This window comes from Sturnira hondurensis, unplaced genomic scaffold, assembly GCF_014824575.4.
Source record: "Sturnira hondurensis isolate 20B ecotype Veracruz unplaced genomic scaffold, ASM1482457v3 Scaffold0006437, whole genome shotgun sequence".
NCBI lineage: Eukaryota > Metazoa > Chordata > Mammalia > Chiroptera > Phyllostomidae > Sturnira > Sturnira hondurensis.
In genome coordinates, this window is record NW_028079068.1 from 8,191,290 (window position 1) to 8,211,198 (window position 19,909).

At 52.3% G+C, this 19,909-nt stretch overlaps 1 protein-coding gene and 1 pseudogene across 1 annotated transcript; both read left to right on the forward strand.

Annotated features, from left to right (window-relative positions):
• Nucleotides 1–202: 202 nt before the first annotated feature.
• LOC118989205 (vimentin-like) lies at nucleotides 203–1,703 on the forward strand (annotated as a pseudogene).
• A 2,902-nt stretch (nucleotides 1,704–4,605) lies between these two features.
• Nucleotides 4,606–19,688, forward strand: PODXL (podocalyxin like). Its single transcript, XM_037049293.1, has 11 exons — nucleotides 4,606–5,019; nucleotides 5,095–5,293; nucleotides 8,635–8,928; nucleotides 9,822–9,878; nucleotides 10,888–11,418; nucleotides 12,795–13,087; nucleotides 13,445–13,516; nucleotides 15,722–15,869; nucleotides 16,137–16,198; nucleotides 16,472–16,639; nucleotides 17,660–19,688. Exons 1-11 carry the CDS (start codon nucleotides 4,606–4,608, stop codon nucleotides 17,855–17,857), a joined length of 2,436 nt encoding a protein of 811 aa, XP_036905188.1. The 3' UTR covers nucleotides 17,858–19,688.
• The last annotated feature ends 221 nt before the right edge of the window (nucleotides 19,689–19,909 follow it).

Genomic DNA, 19,909 nt, shown 5'->3' on the forward strand with positions numbered 1-19,909 from the left:
TATGTGAACTGTCCAGAACAGGCAAATCCATAGACAGACAGACCAGTGGCTGCCTAGCACATGGCTTTTCTTCTGCTGTGTCTTCAGTGTGAGGGTTTGTGTTAATCTATTAAGAGGTTGGTCTGGTGGAAAACTGGTTGCACCGGCTCTCTCTGCCGCTCTCCCACTGGGATCCCCGCACTGAGAGGCAGCAGCACCCCCAATGCCCACCCCTGCCACACCCTTGCTTGACTGTTCGCCCAGAGCCATACCCACCAGGTCTGTGACCTCCTCTTCCTACCACACGATGTTTGGCACCCTGGCACCGACAGCCAGCCAAGCTCCAGGCGGAGCTACATGACCATGGCCACCTGCTCCTACAGCCTGGGCAGCCTGTGGTGCCCCGCGGCCAAGCCACAGTGCATACGTCTCCTTCCGCGCACTGTGTATTCCGTGCGCTCCTTGGTGGTGCGCATGTGGAGCAGTGTCGCTGGCGTGTGGCAGCTGCAGGGCTCTTACAGACGTCTCTCTGGCCGACGTTGTCAATACCGAGTTCAAGAACACCCGCACCAACAGGAAGGTGGTGCTGCGGCAGCTGAAGGACTGCTTCACCAACCGCATCAACAAGTTGCGCTTCCTGGAGCAGCAGAACAAGGTCTTGATGGCTGACGAGCTGCCCAAGGGCCAGGGCAGGGCGCACCTGGGGGACCTCTAGGCGGAGGAGATGCAGGAGCTGCGCCAGCAGGTGGACCAGCTCCCCCACTCAGGGCCTGCGATGAGGCGGAGCCCAACAGCCTGGCTGAGGACCTAATGCGGCTCCGGGAGAAGCTGCAGGAAGGAGATGCTTCAGAGAGAGGAAGCCGAGGGCACCCCGCAGGCCTTCAGACAGGATGCTGCCAGTGCTTCTTCCTTGGCACGACTTGACCTTGAGCATAAAGTGGAATCTTTGCAAGGAGAGATTGCCTTTGGAACAAACCCCATAATGAGGAGATCCAGGAGAGGCAGGCCCAGAATCAGGCGCAGCACCTCCGAGTTGATGTGGGGACTTCCGAGCCTGACCTCACTGCAGCCCTGCGTGATGCACGCCCACAGCATGGAAGCGTGGCTGCCAAGAACCGTCAGGAAGGCTGAGGAGAGGTACAAGTCCAGGTTTGCTGACCTCTCCGAGGCTGCTAATCGGAACAAGGACGCCTTGCACCAGGCAGAGCAGGCGTCAAATGAGTATGGGAAACAGGTGCTGTCCCTCATCAGCGACGTGGATGCATTTAGAAGAACTGTGTCTCTGGAACACCAGGTGCATGGAATGGAAGAGCTGACTGGCTCTTCCAATGGAGTGGAAGCTGCTGACTGGCAAGACACAATGGGCCGCCTGCGAGATGTGGTTCAGAAAATGAAGAAATGTCTCCTCACCTTCGAGAACCCCGAGACCTGCTGCATGTTAAGATGGCTCTTGACGTTGAGATCGCCACCTACAGGAAGCTGCTGGAAGGTGCGGAGGGCAGGACTCTGCTGCTTCCCAATTTTTCTTCCCTAAACCTGGGAACCAATCTGGAGTCACCGCCTCTGGTTGACACCCACTCAAAAAGGACACCTTCGATTAAGACAGTTGAAACCAGAGATGGACAGGTCATCCATCAATGAAACTTCTCAGCATCATGAGGATCTCAAATGAAAATTGCACAGCCTTGGTGCAGCAATATATACAAGCAAGAGTAAGAACAAAATCCATGTCTTAAAGAAACAGCTTTCAAATTCCTTTCTGCAGTTTTTCAGGAGTGCAAGATAGATTTGAAATAGGAATAGCTCTAGGGTTTTTTTTATGCTTACCCAGGACATTTTTATTGCTTTTAGAAAGAGAGGGAGGAAGGGAGAGAGGAAAAAAAGAGAGGGAAACATTGATTCGAGAGAGAAACAAGGTTTGGTTACCTCCCATCTGCACCCGTACCAGGGAATTGCATGCACCGGGACCGGGAATCGAACCTGCACCCTTTGTGGTTCTGAGATGAAGCTCCGACCAGATGAGCCACACCAACCAGGGCATAAGCTCCAGTTCTTAAACCAAGACTCCTAAGAGATTCAGAAAAAAAGTTTACAAGGTAATCTAGTTTCTGAAGAAGCCTGTGCTAGAATACTTTTTAAAAAGTAGTTTTGAATACCATGAAAACTCCTTTTTTCCTCAACGAGTACCTGGTCAATTTATTTCTGCTTCAGTAAATCTTTGAAAAACTTAAAAAAAAAAAGATATAGCACCGGAGGCTGTCATATATAACACCTGATTGTTCCCCTGCTTCTTGGCTGTAGGGCTTACCTACTGCTCCCCGGGGAGCTCTCAGACCTCCCACCAGCTGTACTCCACTTAAGTTTCCTTCACACTTGCTAGCATTTTCGTTAATGGCAGGGAAAGGGGGCACTCTGATTAACATCAGACAGGCACGGGCCCTGGAACAAGGGGCTTCTGGGTGTGGCCTTCACTGCTGTTCTTGCCTCTTTCTAGAAGTGGAGCTGGACTTAGCACGCATTCTCGCCCTCTCCAGGGGTAAACAGCACTGATTTTCCTGTTTCCTTTCCCAGTTGCAACAGGTTTCCACCACAGCCTTCAGGCTATAATTTTTGGCCTTTCTCCTACAGTTTAATTCTTTGATTTCCTAGCAGAAATAGGGGTTTAGGGAACAGGAATCTGGGCAGCGTTTCATTGGTGGCTGTCACTGTCCTTTCCCAACGCTGGTGGGTTTCCACCAGTGCCTCAGGCTTCAAATTTTGTTGACTTCCACTGAAAAGCAGGGCTTTTGTTCCTTCCCCACAGGTGACGGGTGGGGGGAGGGCCCACAGGGAGTCTCAGAAGTGCCTACTGTTTACTTACCCAGCCAGTCCCACAGGGGAACTTTCTCAAAGTTCTTTCCAGTTCCTGGGGGAAAACCTAAGACTTGGAACCTTTCAATGTCTGCAGCTCGCACAGCTTCCCCCATTCACACCAGGCCACAGGCAGCCTTTCCCAACTCGTTAAAATGTTTAGACTTCTTCCCTGGGTAGCAGGTGCTCAGGTCCAGCTTCCTCCCTGCAGCTGCCTGCCCCCAGCTTTCAGCATGGTTGCCTGCCCACGACCTCAGTTTTCCAATGGGTACAAGAAGAGTCACTAGTTTTCAGTTTCTCCAGCTTTTTTCTTGCCGTAAGGTTAGGTTTCCAGCTCTCTGTCGTCACTAGCTGGAACTCGAAGTCCGGTGGTCTCCTGTGATGGACACAGGTCCTTAATTCTGGGGAAGCCAGATGTATCGATTTTCCCCCCTTGGTTTGTACTTTTCATGTTTTGTTGATTGACAAATTCTTTTTATGCTACAGAAATCGCAGGCAAGGTTAGAATCATTTGACCCTTGCATTGAGGATTGGAGTGTCTTCGTGAGAGAATTACTAACTACCAGTTTAATTTCTCTGTGAAAACAGGACAGATGATTATTTCTAGTTCTTCAGTCACTCTGTTAGGTTGCATTTTTCTTAGGAATTTGTCCACCTCGTCTGCTTCATATTTATCAACATTTGTTCATAATGGCCTACACTATAAATAGCTGTTATCATTAGAGCTCATATTTTTGTATTTGTGCCTTCTGGGTTATTTTTTCCTTTGATTGACCTCACCAAAGTCTTTACTATTTTATTAATCTTTTTTTTAAAAGTATTTATTTACTTTTAGAGAGAAGGGAGTGGAAGGAGAAAGAGAGGGAGAAAACATCAATTTGTGGTTGTGTCTCACTTGCCCTCTACTGGGGACCTGGCCGGCAACCCAGGCTTGTGCCCTGACTGGGAATTGAACCGGTGACCCTTTGTTTCACAGGCCTGCGCTCAATCCACTGAGCTACACCAGCCAGGGCTATTTTATTAGTCTTTTTAAAACACCAAATTTTGACCTTGTTAATATTTGCTATTGTTTTTTGGTTTCTATTTCATTGATTTCTTCTTTTATCTTATTTCTTTTAACAGAATTTTTATTGATTGATTGTAGAGAGAGAGAGGGAGAAATAAGCCTTGATTTGTTGTTCTACTTATCAATGCATCCATTGGTTGATTCTTGCATGTGCCCTGCCCAAGGATCTCACCTCCAACCTTAGCATATTGGGACACTGCTCTAACCATCTGGCTACCCGGCCCGAGCTACTATCTTTATGACTTTATTCCTGCCTTTTCCCTTCGGGTTTATGTGGCAGTTTTCCATGATCAAATTGAAGAGGATATAAAGGACCAGACCTGAGCAGGTCCTAAAAGAAGCTACGTGTAAGTTACAGTGTGGCCACACCCTCAGCATGCCTGTTCCGTCCACCCTGTCGCCTTTCCCCCAACCTGTACCTCAAGGTCTTGAAGAAAGTAGCTCCCTGGGGTCAGCTGTCCGAGGAGGAAAAGTTTCTGTGGTGTGCGTAGCACGCTGGGGCCCACAGGAGTGGGCAGCTGTGGAGATCAGCCTGGTCTAGCTGTGGAGGTCAGCTGAAGGAAGGCCTACACAATTCTCCCAATGGCCAGACTTGGAATAGTACATTTCATGGTCTTTTTGTTTTTAACGGAAGGTAAGCTACACTGAGGTGAAGATCTGACCAAATCCACAGGCACCAACTTAGGAACTCTAGGTAGATGTTTAGGGACATGGAAGGACAAGAACGGAGGACCGGTGCAAGGAAGTGTGTGGAAGGGCACCTGCACAGCCTTCTGGGACAGGTGTGGAGTGTGAGCATTTTCCTCATACCCACGTGGACAGGACAACCCATTGGGCCTTCTGGTCGCTTTCTTTCCGCATTCCCCAGACGATTGCCCCCAGGGCTTGTGAGCAAGGGGCGCCCGTGGTACAGGGAGGCAGCCAAAACAGACACATCCAGTTCAGAATGCGGTTTTCCCAGCTGCCGTGTTCTGTCCGCCGCACCGTGCACGGCCTTACAGAATGCCTTATTCACCGTCACGCTGCTCCACGGAGCATACAGCCTCACCAGGGAATTCACTCTAAGGCAACATCAGAACACGGACCTTACAGGATGCACTCGCCTCACTATGAATCCTACGTGGGTACTATAATGAAGCGGTGGGGATGTGGATGGGAGCCAGGGGGTTGCTTGGTGCCTCCTGGTCTCTGATGTCCAGTTACAGCAGCGGGCGGAAAAACCTCTTGCTGACGGCAACCCTGAAGACTCGGCTCCTTCGGAAATGAAGTCCAGTGCCTGGTACGCGTGGCGTTGGGGGTGCAAACTGAAGCCACCCGCGCTCGGTGCTGGTGTAGGTGGTGTCCTTGCCAGCCGAGAGGAGGGGAGCAGTTACGGGTGCTGTTTCTGGTGCGAGCCTGGTTCGTGAGCCACCTCAGAGGCTTTCATCAGCTAACTTTCTGTTTAAAGCAGGGTTGATCTCTGAGGTTCCCGACCAAGGACCCTGGTTTTTACAGTGGAATAGTGGGGTTGGGGAAGCAGATTAGAAGGTTCAGTTGTGTCCTCCCCAAAAAGTTATGTGTGAGTCCTAGTCCCCAGCACCCTGGGGTCACACCGGATTGGGGTGAGCCTTAAATCCAATGACTGCTCTTTGTAGGAGCGGAGACACAGGCAGGCGGGGAAGAAGGCCATGTGATTTGGAGTCAGAGGTTGGAGTAAGGCCAAGGAACACCAAAGATGACTTACTAGGAAGAAGAAGCAAAGATTCTTCCCCTGGTGCCTTCAGAGGAAGTACGTCCCTGCCTGTTTTGGGTTTCTGGCCTCCAGAACCATGAGACAATACACTTCCATTGTTTCAAGCCACACACACACACACACACACCCCGTTCTGTGGTCTGTATTATAGCAGTGTTGGGAAGCTGATACTTCACTCATGGTACCCTGAGTCTATGAAAAGATTCAGTTCTGGGAATGGATGCATGGCTGGCTGTGTTATCTATTGTGATGACTTAGCACAGGTCTCGGCTTGCTAGGCCTAGAGGCCAGACATTAGTGGGCTGCCCATCCGTTTTGATCTTAAAGAACACATGATTAGCCTTGCCCAGGTAGTTCAGTTGGTTAGAGCATCGTCCCGGTATGGCAAGGTTGCGGGTTCGATCCCCAGTCAGGGCACGTACAAGAGTCAACCAACGAATGCATAAATAAGTGGAACAATAAACTGATGCTTCTCTTTCTCTCTCTCCTCTCCTCTCTCTCTAAAAATCAGTAAACATTGTTTTTAAAGAATGCATGATTATTAGGCACTGCCCCACATCCTCTTCATTAGACTCTTCTGATTACCACGCTGGTCCTGCTACCCATGGGTAATTATACCCACCTTTTCTCCTGGAAATGAAATTCTAGTACCCAAGGAAACTAATGTTCATCACCCCTGAAATCAGCACTGTCCCCTAGCATACCTGCAAACAGCCACAACAACCCCTTAGAATCAAATCCACAACACCATCAACGATCAGGTACACTATAGTTTCATGAACTGCTTAGGTGGAGAGAAAACTGCTGGCAAAGTGTGATAATGTACAATAATTTATAGTACATCCTCATATCGGAGACATGAAAAATGTGCATCTCAGGATGCATGAAACAGCGTTTCTCAAAGCCTTGGCGGAGGGAGGCATGGGCGATCTTTTAAGGACCAAAGTTAGAATGCCAGTGAGCAGGTCACACATGATAATCCACTTGAACACTCTTGTCTCGCCGGGACCTGAGATTCTTCCCATTCTTTATCCCAGGTTACTTCTGACGAGTTACCTTTATTTAATGTGGACTGCCCTGGAGCCCGGATTGTAGTCAGCCAGCTACGGAAACTGTTCAGAGCTGTTTCCAGCTGCTTGCACCAGCGCACTGAGTCCAGAGACTGGTGTGCACACCTGCATTGATGAGTTCAGCCTGATAGAAGACTCTGATTATCACTTCTGTTCTAGCACCCTCATATTATATTCGCCAGGGTTTGTGCAAATGTTTAAATCCTCATCTGAGGACATGTTACTGATCTGAGGAAGAGAGAGACTGAGGCGAGGCAGAAACATCCATCCATGGCCTCCCTTTGGTGCCCAGACCGGGAGTCACATCCACAACCTCTTGGTGTGCGAGATGATGCTCCAACCAACTCAACCACCTGGCCAGCGCTATGCAGATATTTTTAGTGTGAGCCTTCTCCTGGGTCAGATTCTGTATTTGTCTCTCTGTGGCATACTGGGGTCTGACTCTTTTTATAGGTTTGGGGAAAATGAGGGGTGTGGCGATGAGGGGGAGGAATGGCCTTCTCAGTCAGTGGGCTCTAGTGAGGTTATTAAGAGTTAAGCAAGGTGGTAACTGCACCATCAGACAACGGAGCTGTGACTGTGTCTCCTGGCAAGTGAGTCCCATTGCAGATTGTGACTCATAAGGTTCTCTGGTTCATCTGCATTCGCTCACACACCACCATTCCGATTCTCAAGGTCCTGTACATTTTCACATCAGAGAATGGGGGGAGGTCATGAGTGAAACGAACACTGTAATTTGGCAGCTCATAGGATCAAATGTTTAAGTCTGACTCTTGATCTTCTGGGCTTTTCCACGGCAAGCAGAGGTTCCTCTACCGTAGGCAGCCTCAGAAAATCTCTGATTTTCAGTCCGTGCTTTGAGAGGAGGATTTAGGCATTAGAATTCATCTCTTTCTTTAAGCCAGTAGTTTGCACTGAGGTGACTTCTGTCTCCCCCAAGGGGACATTTAGCAATACCTGGGGGCATTTTTGGTTGTCTCAACTGGGGAGCAGTGTACCTGTTACTGGCATCCAGTGGGCAGAGACCAGGAATGTTGTTAAATATCCCATAATACGTAGGATAACCTCCTGTGGCAAACAAGTATCTAGTTCTGGGGTTGAAAAGCCCATTTTAAGCTCTTCTGCACAGTGAGAAAGTCACCATCCCTTTCCTCATCCTTTAGTGCCTCAAGTATGCCGATATTCCCTTCAGAAATCTCCTATCTTTTGCCAAAAAAGATACGGTGACACGATCAGATATAAGAAGCACCATTATTATATATTTTTTAAAAATATTTTGTTTTCGCCCTGGCTGGTGTAGCTCAGTGGATTGAGTGCGGGCCTGTGAACCACACGATTGCGGTTCGATTCCCAGTCAGGGCACATGCCTGGGTTGCAGGCCAGTTCCCAGAAGGGGACTCACATGAGGCAACCATACATTGATATTTCTCTCCTTCTCTCCTTTCCTTCCCTTCCCCCCTAAAGACAAATAAATAAAATCTTTAAAAACATATTTTGTTTTGTTTTTGATTTTAGAGATGGGGAGGGAGGGAGAAAGACAGGGTGAGAAACAGTGGTATGAGAGAGAAATACAAATTGGCTGCCTCAGGTACACACCCTAGTGGGGGACGGAACTTGCAACCAGCGACCCAGGCCAATGCCCCTGACCGGGAATTGAACCAGCGACCTCTTGATTTGCAGGTTGATGCCCAACCAACTGAGCCACACCGGCTGGGGCAGAAGCACCATTATTTTCTGAACTATAGAAGCAAAACCATGGTCAAACCATAGAACTAGTGATTTTTCACACGTCCTGGCACGTGTGCCCTTTATCCTACTGTGCGGACAGCACTCAGCGCTGCCAAAGCCACTTTGTTCTAGATGACATGTGACATTGTGACTGCTTCTCTTAGAGTCGTATCCCTAATAAACACCTGCAAAATTTCACCTGCCTTCAGTCCCAAGTAGGCTCAATAACCCTCAAAGTCCTGTTGCCTACAACTCTCCGGATACAAACTTCCGCCTCTCAGTAGCAAAGTGTGTTCCGGTGTGCATGCGTGCTCAGACAGTGGGATATTGTCTAGCTTGCACGGGAGCTGGAGCCACTGGAGACCGTGTTTCCAGCTACCAGGAAAATCACCTACCTCGGGCTGCAGAACTGGCTTCAAGAGGCCAGCCCGGCTCGCCAGCGCCGAACACGGACGGGGTGCTGCGGCTCTGGCTTTGGACCGTCGCCCAGCACCACCTCCACGGTGACTTGAGCTTGAGCTTGATTTCACTGCTGCTGCGTCTGAGCTCCTGCTCGCTCGGCCGTCTCTCCCGGGACTGCCCGGCAGGGTGGTGTCTCCTTCAGGGCAAGTTGGCACACGCTTGAGCTCCAGCCACGAGGGAGGCTGGGGTGGCAGGTGTCTGGCCTGTTCGGCAGCTGCCCTCGGCCTCGCCGTGTGGGAGATTCCCCAGGTACAGGAAAATGGGGAGCTTCTAAGAATGGCAAAGGTCTGCTCGACCCCTTCATAGCTCAACTCTCCCGTTTGCTCAAGACAGAAACCCAGGAATTGTACTGGATTCTCCTCGTCACTTAGACCACCAGCAGGTAGAATGTAGTCTTGCATCCGTTCTCTTTTCGTCCCGTGTATTAATACGTTAGTACTGTTACCGATTTCACTGGATTCCTGTCATAGCCTCTTGTCTTCTCAAGTCTACACCTCTGCCCTTCAAATCCATATGTATTCTCTGAATCAGCAAGAGTGTGTTTCTTTGTAAATCACCCTATAAAACTTAGCTTTAGCCCTGACTGGTGCGGCACAGTTGGTTGGGCGTCGTCCCGCAAAGCCAAAGGTCACCAGGTCAATTCCAAGTCAGGGCACATGCCTGGGTTGTGGGTTCAATCCCTGGTCGGGGTGTGTACGAGAGGCAACTGACCAATGTTTCTTACATCGCTATTTCTCTCCCTCTCTTTCACCTTCCCTTCCCCTCTCTAAAAATAAAAAATAAACTCTTCTAAAAATGTACTCATTTTAAAAAGCTTATTTGCTTTAAAGCCTTCAATGTCTTTTTTTTTAAGCTTTTTAAAAAAAAAACTTAGAATAAAGCTAAAGTCCTTATTTGGTCTCTAAGGAGTGATCTCACATCCCATATTACGTAGGGTATGATTTTGAGAGAGAGCGCCTCCCGTATTCTCAGAAACACGGGGTTTTGGACGGTAAGTTCCTGTCACTTTCCCTGTAAGGCCCTGCATCCCTGCTCCTCCCGTCCCCTCACTAAATGCCACTCACACTTGTCTTCTCTTGGCTCTTCTCTGTACTTTGGGGCCTTTGCAGGTTCTGTTCCATCTGTCTGGTACCCTTTTCCTCCCATTTCCTAACAGTTTCTGCTTGTTTTCCTTCAAGTCTCAGCGTAAGGGGCACCTCTGAGCCTCCTTTCCTTGACTCTCCGTCTACCCGGCTCCCTTCCGTGATCTGAGGTTCGGTTGCTCTGTCTGCTTGTGCCACCTCTGCCTTCCTCATTAGAGTGGAAGCTCCCCGAGGGTCTGGATTGTACATTTCGGTCATCGTTGTGCCCCAGGGCCCGACAGGGAACCTGGCACCTGAGGGCGCCCTCAATAAAGAATTTGTTAAACAAACAGGTAGAGGAACTTCCCCTCCCTGACCCCTGACAAATATGAGCTACCATGCTGACCTGTCCTCTTTTGCCTGCCTCACAGTGAACTTGGCAGTGATTGGTGTCATGTTAGCCTGATCGTCCGTTTCTCCTGGATCACAAGCCCCGAGAACGGGCACGTCTCTCTGACTGTGCTTAGAACAGGGCAGTTCAACAGGCTAGGGTCTGTCGGGTTTTCCGCAGGGTCACCTGCCTGGGGGCCAGGGAGCAGGCGGCACCGGTGGTCCCAGCAGCCTGGCCCCACAGTGTTGCAGTGTAGGGGTCCCTCGGGGAGGGCAGCGACTTCACGGTGGGTGCTGCGTGCAGCGGGACAACACACCTCGCCTTTCTCTTCGTCACATTTCCCTTTGATGGTCTCTGCTTCCCTGTCAATCTGCCTCTTAGAGGCTTCCTGAACCCCAGAAAGATCTGGGCACATCCAGAGCCCAGGCCCTCAGCAAGGCAAATGGCAGAGCTGGGAGCAAGGCCCCTGGATCCCGGGGAAGAGCTGGAGAAAGGTGCGGGGAAGAACTTCCAGCTGCCACCCTAACTTGATTCTGTGTTGTCTTTAGATGCAGACACCAGCTCCCTGGGAACACCCACGACAAAGAGCCCAGGAACAACTACCCGACCCGGTGACCCTGCAGCCCCAACCTCGTCAAGCACAAATACCTCCCCAGCACCCAGTGGCTCAAGGGTCACCACTACCACTGCAGGAGACCAAAAGGGTGTTCAAGGCTTAGGCCAGACTACCGGACCAACCACGGCGACTGTCCCAGCTGTCTCCTCGAAGCCAGCAATCACAACCAGCCAGGATGAAAAGAAAGATACAGCTCCATCGGGAACCCAGAGTAGCCACAAAGCAGTCACTACAGAAATCACAACCACTAAGGGAGGAAGTCAGACGACTCCTCCAACTCCCACTGTGGTTAGCACCACAGGAGCCCCTCCTGCTGTTCCGTCCTCATCCACCCCAGCAGGCTCGCAACACGTGCCCACTGCTTCGAGTGCCCCAGGGAGCTCACCCACGGGGTCCCCACCGTCAAGGAGTCCGGACGTGATGACGGGCCACACCACATCTCAAGGGCCAACTAACACACCGAGTAAGTAAGGCCTTTGATTTCCAAATAAGAGGGAACTTTTAAATGCTTTAGAATCTATATAGTTGCTTGGCCGGAAGATGGAGATTCAGGCTGAGGGTCAAAGGTTGTTGAATACACTCCGCCCGCTCCCCGTTTCAGTGCGGAGCAGCAGCTCACAGGACTGTGCGTCCGGAGGGGAGGCCAGCGGCACGCCCTGCCCGGGCGAGCACATGAACCAGCCAGCGGTCTCTTCGTGGGTGGGATGCTGGGAGGTCGAAGCGGCAGGTGTTACTAGAAATTCTCACGTGAGATTGATGGCTGTCTGCCGTAAACACACACTTGGGTTTTACACATACATGACGCAGTAGACATACATATAAGGTACTTGTGAAGTGCACATGACTGATACAAATGTTCACTGACCAGGGCTTCCCCTCACTGTAGGTGGCGCACCCTGATCCCTTCTATTCCATCCCACCCCCCCCACCCTCTTTAATGGGCTGGTCCGACCCAGTAAATTACTTTCAGAACTCACTGATGGATCACGAGCCACGTCAGGTCTGTCGGAGCAGAATTTCCGCACGCAAACCTGAGACTCTGCGTTTTCCAGCCCTCCCAGGCAGTCTGGGTGCAGACGGAGGTCCGCAGGCTGCCGCTCCAGAGTGGGGCACTCGGGTCCTGCTGCAAGAGCAAGGGCCCTGAGCTGGAGAAACCGGGATTCCAATCCCATCTCTGCCCCGTGAGCCTGTGACATTAGGCAAAGGGTCATGCCACTGTGAGCTTCCGTTTCCTTGTTTATAAAATAGGGAGAATTATGATAGCTTCCTCCTGCCATTGTCGTGAGAATTAAATAAGAAGGTACCTTTGGGCCCTGGCTGGTGAAGCTCAGTGGATTGAGCACGGGCCTGTGAAGCAAAGGGTCGCCGGTTCGATTCCCAGTCAGGGCACATGCCTGGGTTGCAGGCCAGGTCCCCAGTAAGGGACACATGAGAGGCAACCACACACTGATGTTTCTCTCCCACTCTTTCTCCTTCCCTTCCCCACTCTCTAAAAATAAAGACATAAAATATTTTTTTAAAAAGTACCTTTGGAGCACTTCCGACAGTCTCTCCAGGAAGTTGGTGCTTCATTTAACGTTAGCTATCGCTGCTGATGTCACGGTCATCGCTGCTGTTTCTTTCATCTTGTTCCCACGCAGTCTCATCCAGTCTGACCCATCCTGCAGTATGTCACAGCAATTGGCCTCTTCTGCCTTATCTTCCTCATGGGCTGCTTACTCCAGCCTGCAGTCTAGGTCGGGGATAAGACCAAAGAGCTGAGGAAACTAAGTACAAAAAGACTGGCCTTTTTCTCTTAGAGGTACCACCCCTGTTTTCTCACCGCCTTTGTTTTCCCAGCCACAGCGCTCTCTGTTACCTCGGCCGGAAATCAACAGACCCCTGTCACGATGACAGCCGTCACTGGGACCACTCATGCTGTCACTGGGATCACTCCCTCTGTCCCTGGGGCCTCTCCCTCCATTGCTGGGACCTCTCCCTCCATCCCTGGAACTCTGCCGCCTACAGTCTCTCCATCAGGACCCGTGACCCCACCTCCTGTCAGACCCACAAGCTCCAGCACTCAGTTGGCTCCAACTGCCCCCCAAGACTCCAACACCTCTTTTCCCACCTCGGCTCTTAAGGATGAGATGGTAATTCTAGCAGGGGATGGGGCAGCAAGTGAGTCCAGGCTCCGGTGGAAGGGCCTCTTTCTTGAAAGAGTGTTTCTGTTCTTCTCTTCAGCCCGGGCCCCTGGCTGGGGTGGTAAGGACCATCCAATCGTCCTAACCCCAACCCCAACCCCCACCGCCCCCTCCCCCCAGATTCTGGCTTACACAGCCTGATAGCCAGTAACACACCTGGCTCTGAAACCCTGGCCCAGCCCAGCCCCTGGTCACCAGAAACTCCTTTTTATATCTCATTCACCCAGGGGAAGGGAGAGAGGGAGGAGTCAAAGATGAGGTCCCATTAGCCTTAGCCTGAACGCTAATCCCAGTGGTTTCTTGCAGATTAAGTGTGAGTCTCCCAAAAGGTTGAACGAGACGATGCTCATCTTGAACCTCACGAAAACCGACCTCTGTGTGAGTACCTCGCTAACCTGAGTCCCACCCTGATCTCCACCTCCAAAACGCAGTTTAACAGCAGGGTGGAAGGGAATGAAGGGCTCCTTCGCACAAGGGTCTGAGAGATGCGTTCACTTCCCTGGTCTCGTTTTGTCCTAGTAGGAGGTAGCGCCTGCCCGTAGAGGGACAAAGCGGGGTTGGGACTTCTCTAAATGGAGCCGCACCCCCACAGCTGCCGCAGGGCCCAAAGCACCAGGTCTCCTGGGCTTTCACTGGGTCACTTAAGTCACTTGCTCTGGGAGTTTAGAGATCCCAAACCTAGTTCTTGTTTGCCTCTAGCTCAGGGTGACTTTAAGTCTATTTCTCTTAGGCTTTAGAGGCCACAGTTAAAAAGAAGAGTCTTGCCCCTACCCATGTGCCTCAGTTGGTTGCAGGGTTGCCCTATAGATCCAAGGGTTTGTGGGTTCGATTCCCAGCCAGGGCACAAGTCTGGGTTGCAGTTTTGGTCCCCAGTTGGGGTGTGAGCAGGAGGTCATCAATCTTTCCCTTTTTCTCTCCCTTCCCCTTCTTTCTAAATCAAGGAGCATGTCCTCAGGCGAGGATAATTTTTTTTTTAATTAAATGAGAGGCTTGGTCTGCCTAACTCTCTGTTCTTATTGTCTGGTTTTCTGTTTCCTGGCCCATAGCTTCAGTGGAAGAATAGTGTGGAGGGAATCTTCCCCTAACCTGGGAAGTCAGAGCTCCTAAGCATCAGAGAGCCGTTGCCAACCGTTGTTCTTCTACTTGGGGTGGTGTGTGTGTGTGTGTGTGTGTGTTGGGGTGCAGTTGTCAGCCTGTGTGTGAGTACATTTGCACGAAAATGAGAGTGTAGCAGTGTGTGCCTTCACACTGCCAATCTCCAAGATTAAGGGTTTTACTTCAGTGAATGGCTAAGCTCCATGAGTTGTGGTGATGGATGGCTCACTGCTGCCCTCTCCTGGTCAGTTCCTATTTTCACAAACACCGGTAAGAACTAAACAGAACATTGGTTTCTAAGGATGGAGAACTTGGCTTTACGGCACTTTAATGGCCTGTATTTTCTGCAGTGGTTTCCTTGTGGGTGTCCATGGTGCTGGTGTTTCCCCCAAGTGAATTTTACGAAAGCATACCTTTAGACCAGAGTCTTCCAAGGCAGCGAGCCATGTCCCCTGAGGTCGGGCTTATTGGACCAGGCAGGGTCTGCCATTGACACCTTCCCTCAGGCCCTCTTTTTGGCTAAAACTTGGCAGGTTGTGTCTTTGGGTGTGAGAAGCATTTTTTCTTTCTCCTATAAAAGGAAGGCGGAAAGCCCTGGATTCCTACCTGGGGTCAGGCTTGGGGAATTAGGAAGCCTAAGGAAATTCCAGGTAGAACTCCAACAGATGGTGTGTGTGTCGGGCAGGTGGGGAGGGCTCTGAAATAAGCCAAACCAAGGGTCTTTTTCTTCATCTCGGCCCCTTATTCCAAACTCGGGCCAGGGGAACGTCAGCCCAGGGTGCCTCTGGGTGGCAGGGCGGGGTTGGGTGAGAGCTGCCCATACTTAACTTCCTCGCCCTTACCCCTAACGCCATGTCAGCCAACCTCTTCTTGCTTAGAAATACAGAGAGCTCCCTCCCAAGACATCCCCAGTGCATCTCCAAGATACCCCCACATTCACTCAGTCAGTGGCGGCCCAGCCTTCCTTCCTGTCATCTTGCTTTTGGTGTTGGAGGGGCTGAGCCTAGGGGATGGCGCCCGTTTGCACTCCAGGATAGGTCTCCTTGAGCAGAGAGCCGCACGTCCTCTTCCATGGCCTCCGAACTGGACCTCAAGGCTGGAGAGAGGTTCCCAGCCTTGGTCTTCCCTACTGGCACTTGCCTCCCCCAGCCCCTTCTAGGGAGAGAGGTGGTAAAGGGCATTAGATCGTGACCCTTTAAGAGAAAAGGGCGCTATAGTGGGAGGTATTGTCAGCCATAGAGAGGATAAACCGGGAGCGGGGCTGGGGCAGAGGTTGGCATGGGGCTCAGGGGGCAGAGGCAGGTCCTGAAGAACAGCACAGAAGTCGTGACTCCTGGCAGGCTTGGGAGTGGCCCCAGCAGGAACTGGAGAGGAGAAGAGGTTCGTGCTGGGAACAGCGTCCTCCTGGCCTTGGCCCCCAAGGGCAGCCCCACCTGCCTAGGCTGCTGTCGGGCCCCCTGGGTAGTCACTTGTGATCTCCCACAACAGGCAGGGCGCCCTTCGGATAACAAGCTGGCCACACTGCTGTGCCAAGCGGCAAAAGCCAACTTCGACTCCAGTCGAGATCAGTGCCGTATATGGTTGGTCCCTGCTTCAGACGCCCAGGCCGTGGCAATCAAAGAGGTCATCATCCAGAGTGAGTTGGGGACAAAGAGGGGCTGAGCCCTTTGTGGGGTGGTAAAGGGGCGGGGGTGACAGTTCAGGAGCCAGATGGGTCACTGCTGCCACTCCCTCCGTTTCCTGTGAATTGAGCGGCCAAGCCATTCCCCTTCCCAAGGCCCTCCCAGAGACACTGCTCAGGGGGCGGGGACGCAGCAGGTCCCCCATCGGGGCCCAGTCTCTGGCCCTTCCCAGATCACTCTGAGCTAGAGCACTGAAGCATCGTCTCCCCCGGCCCCCACAGCAAAGCTCCTTCCCAAGGACGTGTACGAACTGCTGAAGGACAGATGGGACGACCTCAGGGAGGTAAGGCGGATGGACCCCTCTACCGCGTGCTGGAACAGATGGGGTCAGGAGCCTGTCCCTTGGGGAGTCCCTGGTCACTTTGCTCCACCGTGTCTCTCTCATGGTAGATGAACCTCTAATCTGCAAGCATTTGGAAGACAGGAGGACATGGGTGGGGACGGCAGGGCAGTGTTGTGGGCCCCGCGCATCCCCAAGCGGAATGATACACGGCAGTTCAGAGACAGGGCGGCCGGGACCTGTTTGCCGCCACGTAACTCTCTCTTTGCTGGCCAGGTGGGCGTCAGTAACATGCAGCTGGGGAACCAGGGGCCGCCGGAAGTGACTGAGGACCGGTTCAGCATGCCCCTCATCACCACCATCGTCTGCATGGCGTCCTTCCTGCTCCTCGTGGCGGCCCTCTATGGCTGCTGCCACCAGCGACTCTCACACAGGAAGGACCAGGTGAGGTTTCACTCTTCTGGCCAGGGAAGCAGACCAACCCCACCGGGTGACTGTCACCCGAATTAGAGCAAAGCGAACGGGCCACAGACCCAGGCAGACACCAGCCACTGCGGAAATGGACACCTGCCTGGTGAGAGGGAAGCGCGTGGGCCTCGGGAGTCAGAAAGACTCGGTTTAAGCCCTAGCTCTGCCTCTCTCGTCTGTGTGACCTTGAGCAAGTCATATAATCTGGGAGCATCAGGTTTCTCATCTGCATTGTGGGGAGAAGACCCACCTGGCCAAGCTGCTCCGAGGAGTCGCTGACGTCAGTGGGCGCAGGCTCACCTGTCTAGCCAGGAGCAGTTCCTTCGCCCACCTGACTTTGATTCTCTTCCTTCTGCTTCCACCCAGACTCAGCCCTGGTTCTCGACCCTGGCTGTGCGCTGTGGGGAGCTTTAAAAACATTCCCATGCTCGGCAGCCTCGCGCTGCAGTGGAGCGCAGTCGCAGGGTCAGTGTATTGGTTAAAAGCTTCCCAGGTGACTTGACTGAGCTCCCACGTTGTATCTTAAAGACAGAGAGAAAGCACTGTCTCCAGACAGCCCCCGTCTGCAGCAGAGTGTCTTTGTGCTCCACTGTACCCAATGTGCTTGGGCTTGGAGAGGTCCCAGGCTGCCCATCTGGAGAATGTGTTCTTGCCGTCCCTCCCAGCTCAGTACATGGGGGGGGGGGGCCTGGAGAGGAAGGTTCGTCGTGGAAAGGGAATGGAGGGAAGAGTGTGGAGGACTCTGGAGAACAAAGCCCATTTGCTCCGACTCCATGGCTTTGCCACCAGCGTGATGGCAAGGGGAGCAGGGACTTTTAGGAAGTCCTCATCTCCAGCCCAGCCCAGGCAGGCCAGTAGGCAGGATGGCCTCCAAGAGCACTTACTGCTCATATGAGCCAAACTGGGGCTGCTGGAATCTAGGGGTGCGCGTGTCACCTGGAGACTAGTAGCCTTCACGGCTGACCCTTTCTCCTTGGCTCCTCCTCCCCACTGCAGCAGCGACTCACAGAGGAGCTACAGACGGTGGAGAACGGGTACCATGACAACCCAACGCTGGAAGTGATGGAGACCTCCTCGGAGATGCAGGAGAAAAAGGTGGTCAACCTTAACGGGGAGCTGGGGGACAGCTGGATCGTCCCTCTGGACAACCTGATGAAGGATGACCTGGATGAGGAGGAAGACACCCACCTCTAACCAGGTCTGCTGGCGGCCGCCGACAGTGCCACGGCGCTCCGGACCGAACCACCTCAAGTGCCGACTGGACCAGGGAGGGAAGTCCTCCCCATCTGAGGAAAAGACTGGGGTGGGGGGCTAAGCAGACTCAGAGGGACCTGCCTCCCAACCCCCACAGGGCCTTAATTTTTCCCTTTTCGAGCTGAACAAATCACACTCTGTCTAGATTCCTCTTGTAGCATAACCCACTCGTGCCTGAGCTCAGAGCTGCTGAAGGTGAGAGGAGGAAACATAGAAGAAAGAGCCGTCTAAGGGACTTTAGAGATCATCTGGTAGAATCCTTCCATTCCACAGATGAGATGACTGAGGCCTGAGGAGAGTAAGGTCAAGATCACACAGCTACGTGGTGATAGGGTCCGAGTGAACACCGAGGTTCCCTCTTCCGTCCAGTGCTCATTCCCACCTTGCCACCCTGCTTTGGTCACTTGCGGTCTCCCTGCCGCGCTGCCCTGGGCAGTGGGGAAGTGGCCAGTCTTCGGATGGGGATAGAAAGGGGAGCAGGGCCAGGTCCTGTCTCAGTGGGGTCCGATTACTTGAACGTGTAGGGCCCAAGTTCCATCTCCTACCCCAGCCTCCTCTGTCAGGGTCCCCACACCCCCTTTGTGCTTCCCCCTCCCTTCACTCAGTTTTTATTCCCACTCTGTCTCAGGGCCCTGGAACTAACCCAAGTCATTCATGATCTTGAACGTCTTGTTCTGACTTCTGGTTTCTCGACATTTGCTTAGTGAGATTGGGATCTCATCCACACAAGACCCCCGGGGGAACAAGGTCTGCTTAGGGTTCTGTCCACAAGTGAGCAGGAGGGGAAGCCATTCCTCCTAGGGTGAGGCCTGGCCCATCGCCCAGGTGCTCCTATAAGAGGCCCCCCCAATTGTTCCCTTGGCCTCCCATTTGCACTGGGGACTAAAATCCACAGCAGCCACTGAAGGCAAACGGTTCCTATTTTGTTTGTGCACCGCTCATCCAATGGGGGTGAGACCCAAGCAAGGGAGCCCCACCCACTGAGAGCCAGCATGAACAAGCAGCTTCAGGACAGCCTTTCCCCGGGACCCCCGATAGGAGGGAGGTGTCCCAAGAGACAATCGGTTGAAACAGCCAGGAAGGATGGGCTGTACGGTTTCATGGGAAATTTGGGGACTTTTCCAGTTGCTGAGAGTTTTGTTATTTTGATGTAGGTAGTTGTTTATTTGTTTGTGTGTTTGTTTTTTTTTTTAATCCAGCCCTCTACTGCTAAAGGCCAAAGCTCAAATGGTAGGGAGACTTTCAGTTAGGTCATTTCACTGATTGCAAGTCTCCCATGCCACAGGGCAAGGAAGGCCTGGAATGTTCGGTGTGCATTTTAAGGTGTATGTGGGGCAGCCCAGGGGGCTGGCCGTCCGTCTGTTCCCAGCAACCTTACTGTTCTGTCACAGAACCGTGTCCTCTTCTCTGTAGCCCTGCAGTCTCTGGCAGCATCTCAGGGACAGAGAACAGCGCCTGTTCCTCGGTGAGGGCACATGGAGGGAGCTCAGCAGTTAGCCGCCTGTGTGGCGGGAGCCTGAGCACTGGCCATGGCGAGGTTTAATCTGGTTTTCTGGAAAGGGAGAATCCCGTGTGGAATCTCAGACTCTGCCCAGGGTCTCTTGTTCCTGGGTGTAAACTTCCTGGGACCAATGAGGAAGATGGGCAGAACTGCTTAGGAGAGTGAAAGTGGCCATTTCTGGGCAAAAAGCCCGAAGTCCAAAACCTAGAGGCAGGCTCAGGCTGCGACAGCTCTGATGAAATAGGCTCTCCGCTCTTGGATAGGTGCTTTGAAAAAAAAAGGGGGTGGGGAGGAGCTCATGGGGAGGATGGATGTCTTTCCCCAACTGCCTGATTCCTTCTTCATTGCATTTAGCCCTTTGCCCTGGAGGTCAAGTTGGCCCCAGTGAACTTCCCAAGAGCTAGAGAGATGCTGGGCTAACGAGGATCCCAAAGCATCCGCCTTGTGCCTGTAGTATGGAGAGGTTGGAAGGGTGGAGAACTGTGGTAGTT

Coding starts and splice junctions, on each gene's coding strand:
- PODXL (XM_037049293.1), top strand. CDS start 4,606: ATGGAAGGACAAGAACGGAGGACCGGTGCAAGGAAGTGTGTGGAAGGG. Junction 9,879..10,887: donor GAAACACGGGGTTTTGGACG/GTAAGTTCCTGT, acceptor TGTTGTCTTTAG/ATGCAGACACCAGCTCCCTG. Junction 16,199..16,471: donor GATGGGACGACCTCAGGGAG/GTAAGGCGGATG, acceptor TTTGCTGGCCAG/GTGGGCGTCAGTAACATGCA.